The 17,587-nt window shown below is 41.3% G+C and overlaps 1 protein-coding gene across 1 annotated transcript in view; it reads left to right on the forward strand.

Annotated features, from left to right (window-relative positions):
• The window catches only part of CFB (complement factor B), a 2,501,566-nt gene that overhangs the window by 654,960 nt on the left and 1,829,019 nt on the right, over window positions 1-17,587 (forward strand). The window contains exon 8 of the mRNA XM_044082138.1: window positions 3,347-3,480. Within this exon, the coding sequence (XP_043938073.1) occupies window positions 3,347-3,480 (134 nt within the window). The remainder of the gene's footprint in view (window positions 1-3,346; window positions 3,481-17,587) is intronic.

A 17,587-nucleotide genomic window follows, 5' to 3' on the forward strand; every position in this document is an offset into this window, starting at 1 on the left:
CCCTTATTTGGTCTTCCACAAAGACAGGGTATCCTTGAGAACTAATCCAACCTTTTTGCCTAAGGTGGCCTCGAAAAATAATTTGAGCCAATCTATTGACCTCCCTGTATTTTTCCCTAATTACTCAAACAGATCGGAACAAAAATTACATTATCTTGATGTTCACCGTCAACTCAGATATTATTTGGACAGAACAAAACAATTCAGGAAATCCGATCAGCTCTTTCTTTCTTATGCTGAAAATAAGAAAGGTCTTCCTGTCTCCAAAGTGACCTTATCTAGATGGCTTTCTTCCACCATCTCCGAAATCTATCAGCTCAGGGGAAAACAGCTGTGCTCAAAACCATTCAACCAGAAGCTTAGCCACTTCCAGAACTTTTCAGGCTAGGGTTCCATTAGACACTGTTTGTGCAGCAGCCACTTGGGCCACTGCTCATACTTGTGTTTCTCATTACAAATTGGATTTGGCCTCCAGGATAGAGCCAGTTTTGGCTCTACAGTTCTCAAGAGTCTGTTCCAGTGAGCCACCCAGGATAGAGGTGCTAGGACGCGGTCCCATCAAGCAAGAATGAAGGCGGATTGACAACTTAACATTGAGAAGTTATGTACCTACCATAACGCTCCATGTTAGTTGTCTTCTCGCCTTCTTTCTTGCAACCCTCCCTCCTGCCCCTGGCCTGGACAGACCTTTTTCTCCCTATATGGAAGATTGCTTCTTAAGACCAGCTAGTTGTCTGGTCTTCCTTATAGCCCATCCTTTAGGCTTTTTGCCTTTCTTTCCTTCTGGGAAGTTTTTTGTGCTAGGTGTTATTGCCTATAGGTACCAAACGAGATCTGGGTACTTACCACCTTGCATCATGGGATATGGGGCTGTCTCGAGCTGGTAAAAGTGACTCAGGATCGGCTCCGAACCCATCAAGCAAGAAAGAAGACGAGAGAAGACAACTAACATGGAACATTATGGTAGGTACATAACTTCTTATTCATACTATACATATGCTAAATATGGCAGAAATAACTACTCTTTAAAATGCAGAAGGCTAACAATTAATAGTTCAATAATACTGTGCCAGTATTCTTATGTACTGATAAAAAAATCACTAATCCCAAGCAGTTAAAGAATTTAAACTGTGCAATATGCATATACACACACGCACAAAGATATATATGTTTTATATATATATATATATATATATATATATATAGTGTAAAAGGGTCACACAGACAAACCATCCAGTAAAATGCAAGAAAAATCCAGCCAAGCTAGAGATTTCATTGTGTAATTCCTTAAACCTCATGTCATGGAGGCTGATGTGATATATGCAAATACTTTTGAGGACATAAAGTGTTTGAGCTACATAGCCATAACTTCTGAATGCCTATGACTTTGTTTTACCTTTTAAGTCTTCATGGTTACATTCAGGCCAATAAAGCCAAGCATCAGTGGGCCTCTATTACAGGAAGTTTAAGGTATCTCACAGTGAAAACTCTAGCTTGGCTGGGTTTTTCTTGTAGTTTATATATAAGGAAAACCCGACACAAGTCCAAAGAATTGATATGGCTCTTACATTTAAATGCCAAGGAACATCCTGGCCTCAAAGTCTACTGTAGCATTTCCAGTGTTTTAACAGCAAAGCTGCAGTTTCTCACAGTTTTGTTTTAGTTTAATATTTTGAAACTCATATATTCTTTAGGAAACATTTATACATTTAGTTTTACTTCCCTTATTGAAATATAACTTTGTGTTTGTGGCATTGTATTTGAAGTTCACTTAGGATCATGTGACACTGTCAGATGATTTTTTTATCATGTGATTTATGAGTATAAAATGGCTTTTTAGTCAGTACTAATTAAGGTTCTAATGAAGTCTTATTCCTCAAAACACCAGCGTGTAATCTATGTGAATAAATTAGTCTGTGAACACTTTTGGCTTCAATGTTTTTGGATTATTGGTTTGAAGTTACTCTACAGTTTGTATCATGTTTGTTTTTGTCTTACAAAGTTATCTATTATATTTTAACACTTTCTTTCTATCACAAGTAATGTACTCATACCTTATTGGCCTCCAATGCAAGTCTATGTCACTCATTTTCCTTCTGCATAACTCTGAATAAGTCTCTTAACCAGGCATTGCTCTTGCTTTGCTTATGAAAAAGAGGCACTTGTGTCCATTGCACCTGTCTGGTTAATAAATGTATAAGATGAAAAAATAAATAAATAAAATACTTACTATTCCACCCCAGTTAAAGCTGTCAATCCTCAGAGACATTTAACAAATACTGCCTTGTAAATGCTTAGAGACAAATATAATTTATTTTTATTTTATTTTATTTGACAGTTGTTTACCGGGATAGTCCGACTGGATTGAAATAACCCATTTTCAGTGGAGGCCTGGTAAATCTATCCAGTTTTTCATGCAGAAAAAAAGCATAGTTATGAATAGCCAATATACACTTTTTTAATTTGCTTTAGTATTTATTTAATGTCTCTTGTAGCTTATTGGATCTGGACAATGTGCTGTCACTAAAATGTACTGCATCTTGAGAAGAGTTTCAGAATAATGAGAACTGCAAATCAACAATTCACATAATCTGAATTTTGACAATAATTTAACAGCCAGCTATCAGGATACTATTCTTCATTTTGATGTTACGGGTGGAGGACTTGGTATCTCAGTGGACTGAATCATTTTATCTATAATGTTAACTTTTAATTTTAATGTTTATTTAAGAACAGTCATGCATCAACTTATGCAAATTGAACAAAACGATGATTTTAAGATGTTTTTGAAAATATGCTCTTTTTATGAGTGAATGTTCATTTTATAAAACATGCTTCCGATTTTGAAAGACTTGCTGTCAGTGTAAATGAGCAGCTATTTTGGAATCTGGTCCTTGTAGTAACTGTCTCTGTTTATAGATAGACCTTGCATCGAAGTAAGTCACTTACACTGAGAGTAGGTCTTTCGGAATCAGGGCTGACTTACATTGAGAGAAAGTATTTTGGAATCTGGCCCATAATAATGATTAACTACAAATAATAAGGTGGTAGAGAAATTCTCTGCAAGAAACTGTAGACTTAATTTTGCAGTCACAGGACTTCAGTATTTTGGAAGAGTTGGGTATTACACAGAACTCCAGAAGTATTATGCCGTTATAGTAATCTTTGATTTTGCAGGTTGCTGCCTCCGAAAAAAAAAAAACAGTAATTGAATACTTGACATTTTTTGCTATTAGTTACATTTAATTTCTTGAATAATGTTAAGATATTTGAATATATTATTAGTGAGTGCACATAAAGTTAAAATCAGAGCAGTCCCTTTAATATTTTGTATTTCATTTTCCAGCTACTACATTCAGAAAAATTAAGATTGAGCAAGGGGGACTTCTCTATATTTATATACTTCTTGATGCTTCAGAAAGTGTTGGTAAAGACGAATTTAAGAAAGAAAAAGCCACTGCTGCTGCTTTGATTGAAAAGGTACTACTGTATTTCTTTGCAGTCACAGTTCTATCTTAATTTTCGCAGCACAAAGTACAAATAACTGAATAAATCAGATGTTCATACAGCAGCAAAATATGACCAACATACTAGTATATGTGATGTAACCACAGTACGTGAAACTGAGTTATACTAATCCCTATTACATCATCAAAGAAAATGAACTTCAAAAAATATATATGATAATTCTGAGATAGCTGTATCTAGGAGTAGAGAGAATTTTCCAAGATACTACATCCTTTGACTCAAGAATACATTTCCCTTTGTTTACACCTGTAGTTCTACCTTTCTAAAGGTCACAGTTACAGTCCTAATGAATTCAACAGGCATCTGAATAGAGCACATGATGGCAGACATAGATACATGAATTTTTGTAAAGCATTATGAAGAAAAACCTTTTGAGAGTTATCTGTGGTGTAGTACTTGGGAATTTATTGAATTTCATCCTTCAGGAATTCTAATCTCCATACTTCCTCTTTAATGACATTTGAATGTAAACTATATTATTGAATGAATTCTGAAAAAAGCATTAAAAAATGCTTGTTTTCCCGCCTTTCTAAGGTAGTATAGTCCAGTTTTCAGGTTAGTGCTGAATTCAGGGCTGTGTTACAAGTTTCTGTGTTTGCTCATACCTTACTTGGATAGAAGGAAGTTTTTCTGTTCACTGTGAGAGGGAGCTTTGAGCAGCCTATCTGTCCCTGCAGGAGTGGTTTCAGCCCAGAAAATAGTAGTTTATTGGCCATTTTGGGCTAATTTCTCTCTCTTTCATTTCCCTGCTATAAAACCCGCATTTGCGAGCGAGGTTTTTGCGCTAGTATACAGCTTAGCAAGCTCCTGTCTGGTGCCCTGCAGAGTTTTACAGCAGCAGAGAGACAGAAGGGAGACATTGGGGTGATTAAGTATTATTTTTCTGCATTTTCTTGCTGCCTTTAGCTAATTCCGCATAAAACACAGATTTTCTAGAGTTTCTGTGATTTGAAAAGCTTGTTTCAGCTACATATTGTACTTATTTTACTGTCTGCACTTTAGCAAAGTCATTTTTGTGTTTAAATTACCTGTTTAACTGTTGTAGGCTACACACTCACGTGTGATAGCCATTTCTGTGCATTTAAAGTGTTTTTTGATTGTATCTTCTTTATTTTCTAAAAAAAAAAAAAAAAACAAAAAAAAACAAAACAAAAAAATACTTGTTTTCCCACCTTTCTAAGCTAGTATAGTCCAGTTTTCAGGTTAGTACTGAATTACAAGTTTCTGTGTTTGCCCATACCTTACTTGGATAGAAGGAAGTTTCTCTGTTCACTGTGAGAGAGATAGCTTTGAGCAGCCTATATGTCCCTGGAGGAGTGGTTTCAGCCCAGAAATTAGTAGTTTATTAGCCATTTTAGGCTAATTTCTCTCTCTTTCATTTCCCTGCTATAAAACCCGCATTTGCACGGTTTTGCTCGCCGGGCAGTGCCAGTTAGCTAGGTTATAACTATTCCCGGCTCTACAAAGTCTGCTCTTCAATTTTTCCCTTGGAACTAGACCAACTTTCAACTTAAGCACTCAAACCATTCACTTCTCATCCCGGCACTTGCTCAAAACTCATAGCAAGCACTAATAAACCTTAGCACTAGACCCCACTATACTGTAGAGAAGGACAAGGCTTTCTTTTCAACCTTACCAGCCAATCAGTAAAACAGTTCACTGTACCTATCCAGGCACGTTCAGAGGGCAGTTTCAGGTGTACTCTCTGGTCCAACTGGTGAATCTGGGCATTTTGAGGCAATGTTATAATTGCCTCATGTACACAGACAACCCTCTCCTCCTTCCACCAAACACTAATACATGTGAGAGATGCAATTATACAACCAAACTGGAGGCTAAGCTCTCTCAACCCAAGACTGGACCAGGCAGTCAAGAGGAGAAGGGAATTACTTGCATCACACCACCAGTCTCACATAGACCTATGAAAACAGCACCAGCAAAAAACACACATAAATACACAAAAACATACCCGGAGGCTTTAAATAAAAATCTGCAAAAGCAACAGAGACCTTCCAAGCAGACATCCAAGCAACCTCCACCCCCAACACAAACCATAAAACACATACTTCACAAAACCAGTGTGCCAAGCAATCACAGTCCTTAAGGCAAAATAACATACCCAACACACTAGTAATAGGTGACTCTATAGTCAGGCACACTGATGTCCCACTCACTAGGCTGAACAAGAAGAAGGTTACTGTTAGCTGCCCGTCGGGTGCCAGGATCCACCACATAACACAAGCACTCAGGTCACTCCAGAACAAGTACAAATATGACTCTGTTATTGTCCATGTTGGTGTGAATGACCTGAGCCATACCTCCTTGGACTACATGAAAAGAGACATGGAGGAGCTCTCTGATCATGTAGCCCAGGCCGGTATGACCCTGACCCCGAGTAGCATCCTGCCCTCACCAAGAATGATACCATGGTATAGATATCAATTTCAACAATTGGCTAAGCTTCTGGTGTCATTCAAAGGGGATCCAGTGTCTGTCAGCCTGGGATGACATGCTCCACAAGCCACGCTACTTTGCTAGAGACGGCTTGCACCTGTCACCCTTAGGCTTTCGAATACTGGCCAAGGCTCTTGCCACCCCCATAATGTCTTTTTTAGGCACGGCTCAAAAGACAAACCCACTGCCGTAAATAGCACAAGTAACAAAAAACTGAGGGTACTGCTACTCAATGCCAGAAGTCTAAACCTCAAAATGCACGCACTCGAGGCACTCCTCAGTATGGAGAAAATCGATATATGTGCAGTAACAGAAACCTAGTTTAAGGCTCCAGAGAGCACCCCAGCACTACCAGACTACAACTCCTACCATACATTTCGGCCACAAAACCCGGACTGAAATATAAAAGGCGAGGGAGTATCCATATTCATCAAGGATACCCACACCTCCAGGTTAGTGGCACAGCACGATGCTTCAGAGATCCTCCATGTGCAACTAACAATGGGCAAAACTGCTATTCAAATTATAGCTTGCTACAGATCACCCACCATGTCAGAGGACCCCCACTCCGCATTCCTGGAAAGACTGGGAAACATAAAGATCCTACCAAACACCCTGATATTTGGTGATTTCAATTACCCAGACATTAACTGGGAGAACTACTCAAGTACAAACTCCCTTGCCCAACATTTCCTAGAATTTATAAACTCCAACACCCTGGATCAACTGGTCAACACTCCCACCAGAGGTGACAACATATTAGACCTGGTCATCACCAACATGGGCGACCGGTGTTCCACACCAGAGGTCAACCCCTTGCTGGTTAGATCTGACCATAAACTAATCACTCTGGATATCCACATTCCGCCACCACCCCCGGTCAAAGAAACCATCGTGAAAAACTTTTCAAAAGCAAACTTCATGTTACTTAAGACTGAGATGGGAAGTTTCAAAGCCCCCATGCTAAAGGATAACATTGTCCAAGCTGCAAAATCCTTTACTAATGCACTCTACGGGCACCTACAAGAATGCATGGATCGTGCTATCCCAAACAAAACCAAGATTTACTCCTCCAAGGAAAGGAAACCAGTCTGGTGGACCCCTGCCATAAACAAGCTATATTATAGAAGGAGGAAACTAGTACAGAAAAGAGTAAAATCCCAAGAAGGGAAGACATCCCTGATCAGTATCAGCAAGAAACTACTTTCCCTCATAAAATCATCTAAGGCTAGCTTTGAAAGAAAAATTGCCATGGACTCCAAAGATAACCACAAGGCATTCTTTAGCTATGTCAAGAATCTAAGGGGCAATTCTCAGATCTGCTCGGAGGTAGTGCAGAATGGCACAAAATAGACTGAACCGACTGATATAGCCAACATCCTGGCAGACAGGTTCAGTGCAAACTTCACCCCCCCTCACCCCCAAAAGGGCCCATAACTATACCAGAAGAATGTAGTGCCCCTGAAATCACAGACACTTAGGTTAAAACAGCCCTCTCCAAAGCCAAAAACACAGCATCAATGGGACTGGATGGTGTCCCAGGCTGCATCCTACAAAAGCTCAAACATGAATGAACCCCTCACCTAAACACACTGTTTAAACTCAGCCTCTCCACAGGCTACATGCCCACAGAGTGGCGCACAGCAACAGTTTTTCCACTTCACAAAGGTGGAGCCACAACAGACTCCGAGACTATCGCCCTATAAGCCTGACTAGCTTGGTCTGGAAAGCTATGGAGCGCATCATCATGGATCTCATTAACAGAGACATTGGGAACCTCCAAACACTGGACCCTACCCAATTCAGCTTTGTTAAGGGCAGATCATGTCTCCTAAACCTGGTGGACTTCTTTGAGACTGTTACCAAGGCTATAGACGAGGGAAAGGTGGTCCACACAGCCTATCTAAACCTCACAAAGGCCTTCAACACCATTCCCCACTCAGGTATTATAGACAAGCTCACCAGCCTGAACATAAACCCCTACGTCACAAGATGAGTTGCCAACTGGCTCCACGACCAGAACCCACATGGTAGAGTTTGTAGGGAGCTAGGTCTGCAGCTACAAACTTAGTAAGTGGCGGTCCCTCCCCAGGGACCCTCCCTAGGACCCCTCCTGTTCACTCAGCTTCTCAGAGGTACAGGCAAGCACAGGAGGACTATGGCTGACAAAGTTCTGATGACTGCAAACTATGGGGCTATAAGCTCTCCAGCCATCCCAAACAACCTCCAAAAAGGGTCTCACTGAGACAGACAGATACCTGGTGGCCTCAAAACCAAACGCTGCCAAAAGTGCCAAAAAATCAAAGTAAATAAAACAAAACAACAAAATACAGCAAATACACAGTAGTCTAAAGGCGGAAGGAAGATAAATAGCGGGGGACCCAAGTAGATGACCCAAGTAGATAGTAACCTCTCCTTTGATAATCACATTGCCAAAGTGGTTAGAACATCCTTCTATTTGGCCCACCTAATCAGCATCCAGATTGAAAGAGGTAATTGGGCCCCTCTATGCATCACTCATCAGACCCATCATAAAGTACAATGCCCCATTTGGGATGTACCTTACAAGACACCTGCAACAACTGGAAAGACCACAGAAGTACCTCACCAAGAGGATCACTGGCCTCAAGCAGATGCCCTATGCAGCTCGACTGAAGAAACTCCAGCTGTACTCGGTTGCATACCACCTACTCAGAGGTGATCTTTGCCTGACATACAAGACCATGTCCAACCCAGAATTGGTGGAAATGCTCCAACTAAAGAAAATCATATCCCCCTCGAGCCATACGCTCCAGGGATCTAAACCTCACCACAACAATAAATAGGACGTGCTGGAGGGATAGATTCCTGTCCCAGAGACTTCCCATGCTCTGGAACACGATTCCGGTCTACATTAGGCAGAGCTCCTCGCTAACCCTCTTCAAGAGAAACCTTGACGAGTGGATGGGAAGCATAAAGTTTACCCCAGGGATCACTTCAATGGCTCTGCTGGACAGAGGCACAGGGAACTAATCTAAGGGGGCGGCGAAAGCCAACACATTCCGGCTAGGCGTATAAATGCCTTCGGGCAGATAGCCTAGTACCTACCTATGAATGCTAAATTATATTAATTAACAGCAATAAATCACATATACCTGTATCTCTCTCTCTCTCTCTCTCTCTCTATATATATATATATATATATATATAATTGATATATATATATATATATATATATATATCTATATATATATATATATATATATATATATATATATATATATATATATATATATATATATATATATATATATATATATAATTTATATATATATATATATATATATATATATATATATATATATATATATATATATATATATATATATATATATAAAAACAATAAACTTTCATTGTCAGAAAATTGCAATGTTTTTGCTTTTTTAGTGATCTCAAGTGTAAGCCATTCAATCTGATATTGTCATTTTCATTCATTCAGTGAATGAGTCTCAGATCTGACTTCAGATCCGACTTGGCTGCTTTTCTCTAGATTCTTGGATCTGACTCTTGAGCTCCTCCCTTTACCCACAATGCCCCAAACTACTGCATTACCTCATATCTCATTTGCTGCTCTAATGATTCAGTCGAGATTGCCTTCTCTCAAGCTCAGGGAAATTATTTCTTTCACTTTTGTGAGTAATAACTTTAAAATTTAAGTTTTCTTTACCTCTCTATAACTTTACAATAACTCTTCCTCTCTTTACCTGCTTATTGTCAATCTTTTTATAATTTCTTTACCCGTTGTTTGGGTATTCATGTTACCATTGTTGGTATAGTCTTCGCTCCCCTTTATTTTACTCATTAAAGTATTCTGTTTACCATTGTTGGTAAAGTTTCCTTTTTCTCTCATATATATAAGTTTTCTATTTTTTATAGTTTATTGATATGGCTGAAAAATCTACTGGTTTTAAGAAGTGCAGTTCCTATGGGCATGAGATACCCAGTTCTGATGCCTACAAGGGAGTGCATTTATTGTTTAAGCCCCACTCATCTAGACTGTCCCTGTGTGATTTGTGCTGGGTTGAATTCCAAAGCCATTAGTTACAGGCGCAGTAAATTGGTAACCAAGGGCCTTCTTCCTGCTTCACTGCCTTCTTCTTCAACTTCTGATTCAGGGGCTCAAATCCCCTCAAAAAAGTCTAAGTCTATGGAGCCCAGGGAGCATAGGAAGTGCTCTCCTGCTTGGACTTCCAAAACCAGTCCGATGTAGGAGCCACCAGCAAAACTCCCAAAGGACATGGATCCAACACCTTTGGATCTGACTCCTTCAGTCAATAATTCTCCTCAACTCTGAAGTCCTTGTTTCTCTCTGGAGTCAATTTCTCCAAGGCTCAGATCTCTCTTTTTACAGGAGACTCCAAGAAATCTGTCTCAACCACCTATCAAATCTTCTTCCATCAGGTCCTCCCAAAGTCTTTCTGAAGCAGATGTGGGCAGGATGATGAGGAAATTTCTCAGAGCACAGATCCAGATGGGGTTTAACCAACTCCATCTCCCATCGGATCTGTGAGGCATAAGCCTTCTTCACATACTATCATCTTCCCTTCTCCAATCCAACATACTGTTTCAGAGCCCTCTGATCTGATATCTCCAAGAGTTGAAGCATGGGAACTGAAGATGCCTTTTTCTTCTTTGACTGTCTCCCTGACCCATTTTGCACATCCCTGCCAGTGCAGGACAAGTCTCTGAGCTGAAACTTTGACATCAGATCCAGGGGGAGGACCTCAATGCCGAGACTTTCAGAGCCATTGCTTCCCCTTGGAGCCTCAGCACTAGACAGCTCGGGTCTGATATCTCCTTGGAGAGGAGGACTGGAGAGGACTTAGACTTAACTGATATGATGGTTTTGGCTGTGGTGAGATTGGCTATGATTTCTCCCGGTCACTCTGCCTTCAAGGTGGTGGAGAGAGCTTTCTCCCATCCAAGAGCTGTTTTGACTCTTACTTCCTTGGCACCCATCCCTGTTCCCCTTCAGATCTGGTCTCTGAGCCTTTTCGTCCTACTCCACAGGGAAAGTCTGCGTAAAAGGTTCCAGGCAGTTCCAGTTATGGAACTCCCAATCCTTCTGATACCTCTAAAGAGCATCCCACTGAAGAGGTTCCCCAGACGAGATTGTGCAAAAGAAGGCAGTTACATTCCCCTAAGGAATCTTTGACTGAAGACACCAATTTTGATGAAGGGGAAGGGTCCCCAAGGTCACCGCCAGAAAACATCTCCTTCAGAGGCATTCTAAAAATTCTTCACCAAAAGGTGGTTGATCCTCCGAAACCTCTTCCCAGGAAGAATCAGTGTTCCTAGAAGCCTTTGTGGCTGGCCTCTCTGTGTCTTGGGTTACCCCCCCCCCCCAGGTGATAAGCTTATAGATCCTGCCTCTCGCCAGGCTTGGAAGGAGCTGCATACCATAGAACCTATTCCTCGGCATCCAGACCAAATCCTTGTTGCACTAAAAGATAGGCAGTTTTGGGGTAAATGAATCCTTGTAGATGCCATAGTTGTTGCAGCAGCCATTAAAAAGGAGCTGGCTGAACAGAGCCCCTATGTCCATCCCCCTAATAGAGAATCTAGGGTGTTGGACAGATATGGTAAGTGCGTCTACACTTCAGTGACTTTTACCTTATGATTGCTTAACTATTTGGCACACTTTACTAGATTACAGAGGGACTTATTAAGGAACTCTCTAAGTCTACCCCTGGGTCCATGTCGGCAGAGGAAGAGAAGGCTTATTCCTTGCAACTGGCCACCTTACAATCTATATCAAATGCATCCATGAGGCTAATCTGTCATGCAGCTGAAGGTTCATCACGGGTTACAGGTTCAGGCATAGCCATTAGGAGACATGCCTGGATGCAATTGCGTGATTTTATAGAGCCCTTTAAATCTTCATTCAACAGTGCTCCCTTTGATGGGTCTTCCCTGTTTGGGCCTACTATTAAAGATGCACTTTACTGCAGTGAGCAAGATGGAAAGACATTGTCTGCCTTGGGAATCTAATTTTCCTACCCCACAGAGACCTTTTCCTAGGAATCAACACACTGGTAAGAAGATGTGGTTTGAGAAGACTCTAGGACCTTTCAAGACTCTCATGAGGACTTTTCTTCCAGAGGCAGAGGGCAAATAACAATGGAAGATGCTGTCCACATGGGAGAGGAGGTATGCAAAGCCAAGGGTACTGATATTCCTTCTTGGATAAATCCTTTCAGTCCTCCTGAAAGGTTGCCTGGCTGTTCTTCTCTAGAGGCAGTTGGGGCATTTATCTTTGCACCCAGATGTCTGGACAGCCATCACAAGAGGTGCAAAAGATTATATCCAGAGGATATTTCATTCCCTTTTTATAAATTCCCCCATGAAAAAGAAATCACCTCCCCGATGTTTCACCCAGTCAGCGGGAGTTAACAGCTCTAGAGGTTCAAAAGCTGCTAAACAGTTGAGTCATCCAAGATGTCCCACCAGACCAAAGAGGATACAGAATTTGCTCAATGTTCTTTTTAGTGCTAAAGAAAACAGGGGACCTGAGGCCAATTCTGGATCTCATTTATTTATTTACTTACTTTTGTTTACCAGGATAGTTTGACTGGGTGTTACCCCATTTTCAGCAGAGGCCTGGGGAGAAAAACTCCAGAACATGAGAAAATGGTTGTACAAAATTTGTACAAAAAAAAAAGGAATGAGATGAACATGTGTTATAGGAAGATAGATTACACCCTTCAAGATAATTTACTACAAGGATTAATGGATGTAGATATGTACAATTACTTGAAAGTCCCCAAACCTATAGTTCCAGAAATATTTGGAATCCCAAAGATACACAAGCAGATCGATAACCCTCCTTTGAGACCTATAGTTACATCCCAGGGTTCAAAAACACAACCTCTGGCGATATTGGTAGACAACAAATTGAAACAATTTAACAAAGACTACCCTCATATTTTAATTGATTCCTGGGATTTTCTGAAGAAATTTAATGACATCCCATATCAGGATAGATATTTGTTCATAACCATTGATGTAAAAGATCTGTTTTCAGTTATACCTCATGATGTAGGACTTACATGGTTTGAACATATGTTGGTGGATTTCAGGTTTTTGAACAACAATGACTTCAGATTAGTTCTAGAAAGTATGGAGTTAGTATTAAAAAATAATTTAATTTACTTTCAAGGGGACATATACCATCAAAAGGACGGTGTAGCAATGGGGTCGGCCTGTGCACCCATATATGCTAACATAATAATGTTGTTCTGGGAATTGAATTTCGTGTTTAAATCAAACTACAAAGATTATATTGTCAACTATTTCAGATTTCTGGACGACATATTTATTATATGGGATGGCACGACCCAACAGGTAAAAGAATTTATTCAGTACATAAATAATACTACACCGTTCCTTAGGTTTACTTTTGAATTAACATTAGACCAAGTGAACTATTTGGATGTTACTATTAGTAAGAATAAAATTGATAAGAAATACAAATCCAGAATATATAGGAAAACTTGTTTTTCCAATTCGTATGTCCACTACGAGAGTGACCACCCCTTATTTTTGAAGAAAAATGTGGTAAAGGGGCAAATGATAAGAGCTTCTAGAATGACCAGTGATAGGGGTGAGTTTTTGGAAGAAATGAAGATAATTTATAAATTATTTAGTGAAAGAGGGTACCCTGACGGTCTCATAAAGAGGGTTAAAAAAGATGTTATGAAACAAAGAAATATTAGATATAAGCAATCTAATAGTTTACATGTAAGACGGGCTGGTGGTGTTGGTTGTTTGCTGCTAATTCAAGCTAAACTAAGAAACGGATTACCGGTGTTGGTTGATGGTTCAATTGTGGACTATTTCTTGTTTTAACTGTTTTACTATTCTACAATAAATTTATTTGCAATACTATCGGTGGAGGAAATATTCTTTGACTTCGGAGGAAATCCCTTTATTGTGCGGGAAAGCGGACTGTTTCTGTTTGTGAAAAGAGATGGTTTTCCCTGGGGCAGAGGAGGTAACTCTAACAGAAGACTCTGCCCTCATGGTAGAGGTGGCCTGCAGAACCTGAGTTTGAAGGATAAATTCTTGGATAAACCCTATCAGTGTTCTTGAAAGGTTGCTTGGCTGCTGTACTCTGGAGGTGGTTGAGGGTCACTTATCTTTCCACCCAGAAGCCTGATCAAGCATCACAAGAGATAGTTGTGTCAGAGAAATATATACAGAGTTTACTCCATACCGTTTCCTAACTCCCTCCTCTAAAAATTAAAAAGATCCCCGATGTTCCATCCAATCAGAAAAAAGCAGGAGCCCTGGAAATAGGAAAGCTGCTAGAAAACAGAGTGTTCCAAAAAGATCCCCCAGATCAGTTAGTATTTGGAACCTACTCAAGATTCTTTTTAGTGCCAAAAAAAAACATCCTGGACCTCAGCATACTAAACTAGTAAGTGAAATATTCAAATTTCTGGATGGTCATGACTCAGTCCATTTTGCCCCTGCTGTGAAAGGAATATTGGATGTGCTCAATAGATCTTCAGGATGCATGCTATCACATCAAAATGAATAGATGCTCCAGAAGATATGTGCACTTCTGGCTGGGTACAGTCATTACCAGTTCAGAGCACTGCCTTTTGGACTCACCACAGTCCCATGGGTGTTCATCAAATGCATGGCAGTGATAGCAGCTCACCTGAGACTGTTGGGATTCAAGGTGTTTCCTATCTAGAAGACTGACTCCTGACTGCTCTGACCAGGCATCTACTTATAAATGCAAGGGGCTACTTGCTCCAGTTATGTCACCATATGGGCATTACAGTCAACTACAAGAAGTCACAGCTCATACCTAAAAAGAATCTGGAGTTCATAGATGCTCGTGTAGACACAGTCAATCAGATAGCATCACTTCCTCCAACAAGAGTACAAGCTGTCAGATTCCAGGTTATGAAAGTGATCTTGCATTCTTCTCTTCCAACACAACTAGTCTTGCAAGCCTTAGGGTCTACAGCAGCAGCAGTTATTCTAGTTCCTTTAGCCAGATTTCATATAGAGAGAACTTTAGTCTCAGCAGGCTCCCAGCTGACTCCTTCTACGGTGAAGTGTCATACTTATGTATCCTCTGGCTCGCAGCTGTCACAATCTGTCACATCTGGGCATCGGGCACAGGAGCTGCAAGACATACCTGTTCAGGGTTCCTCCTCTTTGGAGTCTTCCTCAGAAATTCCCACTGAGGAGCCACCCCGTAAGAAGACTTGCAAGAGGAAGCATCTAGAGTCTCCAGAAGAATCTGTCACGGAAGACACAAATTACGATGGGGGGTTTCCCACTGGTCATCCCCTGAAGATGTTTCCTTCTGAGACATCCTAGAAATCCTGAAACATAGGGGTGATTGGAAGTCCTCAAACCCTTCCTCTGAGAAATCTGTGTTTTTGCAAACTTTTCTTGCCCACCCATCTACTTCCCGGGTGACCTCACCCGCTGGTGCTGTAATTAAGCTGATTGTTCAGTGGGCGTGGAAGGCCCCTGATTCCATAGAGCCCATTCCCTGGAGACCAGATAAAATCTTGACAGCCCTAGAAAATCAGCTTCATTGCACAAAGGGTCTAGCAGTAGATGCCATGGTGGTGACGGTGGCCACCAAAAAGGAACTCACCAAGGAGAATTCTACTGACCATCCTCCTAACTGAGAGTCTTGGTCGATGGACAGGTTCGGTAAATGGGTCTTTGCATCATTGACCTTTGCTATTCGGTCCTTGAATTTCTTGGCACACTTTACTAGACTCCAAAGGGATCTGTTAACTGAGCTTTCGGATACCCTTGCAGGAGCTGTGTCTGATGGGGTATGGGATAAGGTTGCCTCACAGCTTGCCACCCTGGAGTCTATCTCGGATTCCTTCTTGCGGCTTATTGCTCATGTGGTTGAAGGAATGCCTAGGTCAGCGGCTACAGGCATTGCCATAAGGTGCTACTCCTGGATGTGATTGTGTGACTTCGCTGAGCTTTTCAAGTCTTCCTTCATCAACACTCCTGTTGATGCTTCCTGTTTGTTTGGCCCTAAGGTTAGAGACACACTAGCCAGGTGTGAAAAGGATGGAAAGAACCTTTCTGCTGTGGGCATTTGTTTTTCCACTCCTCAATGATCTTATTCTAGAAATCAGAGGAGTGGGAAAATGTGGTTCAAGAAATCCCAAGGGCCTTTTCATGATGCACGTGGCGAGCACTCCCCCCGTGACAGAGGGGGGAGCTCCACTGGAGGATGTCCTCCCCGTGGCAAAGGGGGTCCATGTAATCATGGCTGCAGAGATTCCTTTTCTGGACAACCCTACCAGTGCTCCTGAATGCTGGCCCGATCACTTACCTCTGGAAGCAGTTGGGGGAAGATTTTCACTGCACCAAACAGCCTGGCTCACAATAACGTCAGCTACTTGGGTGCAGAGAATAACCACCAGAGGTTAAGACATTCCCTTTAATCTCTTATCAAAGTTTCAAAAGCAAATCCTCGATGTTCCACCCAGTCAAAGGGACCTAGCAGCAGCAGAAATATAAAAGCTGCTCCAAAAAAGAGTCATCCAAGAAGTCCCCCGTAACCAAATTAGGATCCAGATTTTACTCAAGATTCTTTTTAGCGCCAAAAAAAGATAGGGAACTGGAGACCAATTCTAGATCTCAGCCTACTAAACAAATTTGTACAACAGACAAAATACTGGATTATCAATGTTCAGTTTATTCTTCCCTTTGTGGAAAAGAATGATTGGATGTGCTCTCTAGATCTTCAGGATGCGCATTACCACATAAAGATGGACAAACACTCCAGAAGCTACTTCTGCTTCTGGCTAGGAACCAGTCATTACCAGTTCCAAGCACTGCACTTCGGTCTCACCACAGCCCCTAGGGTGTACACCAAATGTATGGCAGTGGTAACAGCTCACTTGAGACTACAAGGATTCCGAGTATTTCCATACCTGGATGACTGGCTTCTCACTGCCCCCTAGGCATCTACTTCTTTATGCCACAGACTTCATGCTGCATCTTGCTGAGGCTCTAGGCATTTCAATCTACAAGGAAAAGTCACAGCTGTCTCCTACGCAAGACCTCGAGTTCATAGGAGCAAGACTAATACAGTTTCTTGTGTGCCCTCCCTCCCTCTCCACAGGCTCATAAAGCTAAGGTCACAAGTTCAGGCAATCATTTCCCAAAACAAAGTTCCTGCTTGCCTGGTATTTCAATCTCTGGGAACCATGGCAGCGACTATAACCTTAGTACCCTTAGCAAGATACCACATGAGGCTGCTTCAATGGTGGTTGGCGTCCCAATGGTCGATTTTAACTCACCCAGTGTCTCATCCAATCCTGATAATGAATCGCTGCAAAAAGGATTTATCCTGCTGGGTGAAGTCAAAAGAAAATCTATGGGGTCGCAACTTTTCTATTTCTCTGCCCAAAGCCATAGTGACCATGGCAGCTTCCCAGATATGGTGGGGGGCATTATCTGGGAAGTACTGTTGAAGGCACTTGGTCCCCGCAAGAGGCCAATTTGCACATCAGTGTCCTAGAATTGAGAGCAGTGCTTTTAGTGTTGCAAGCATTTCAGTTTG

Source organism: Protopterus annectens, chromosome 9.part0 (assembly GCF_019279795.1).
Source record: "Protopterus annectens isolate FY-2018-M chromosome 9.part0, PAN1.0, whole genome shotgun sequence".
Classification (NCBI taxonomy): Eukaryota; Metazoa; Chordata; order Ceratodontiformes; family Protopteridae; genus Protopterus; species Protopterus annectens.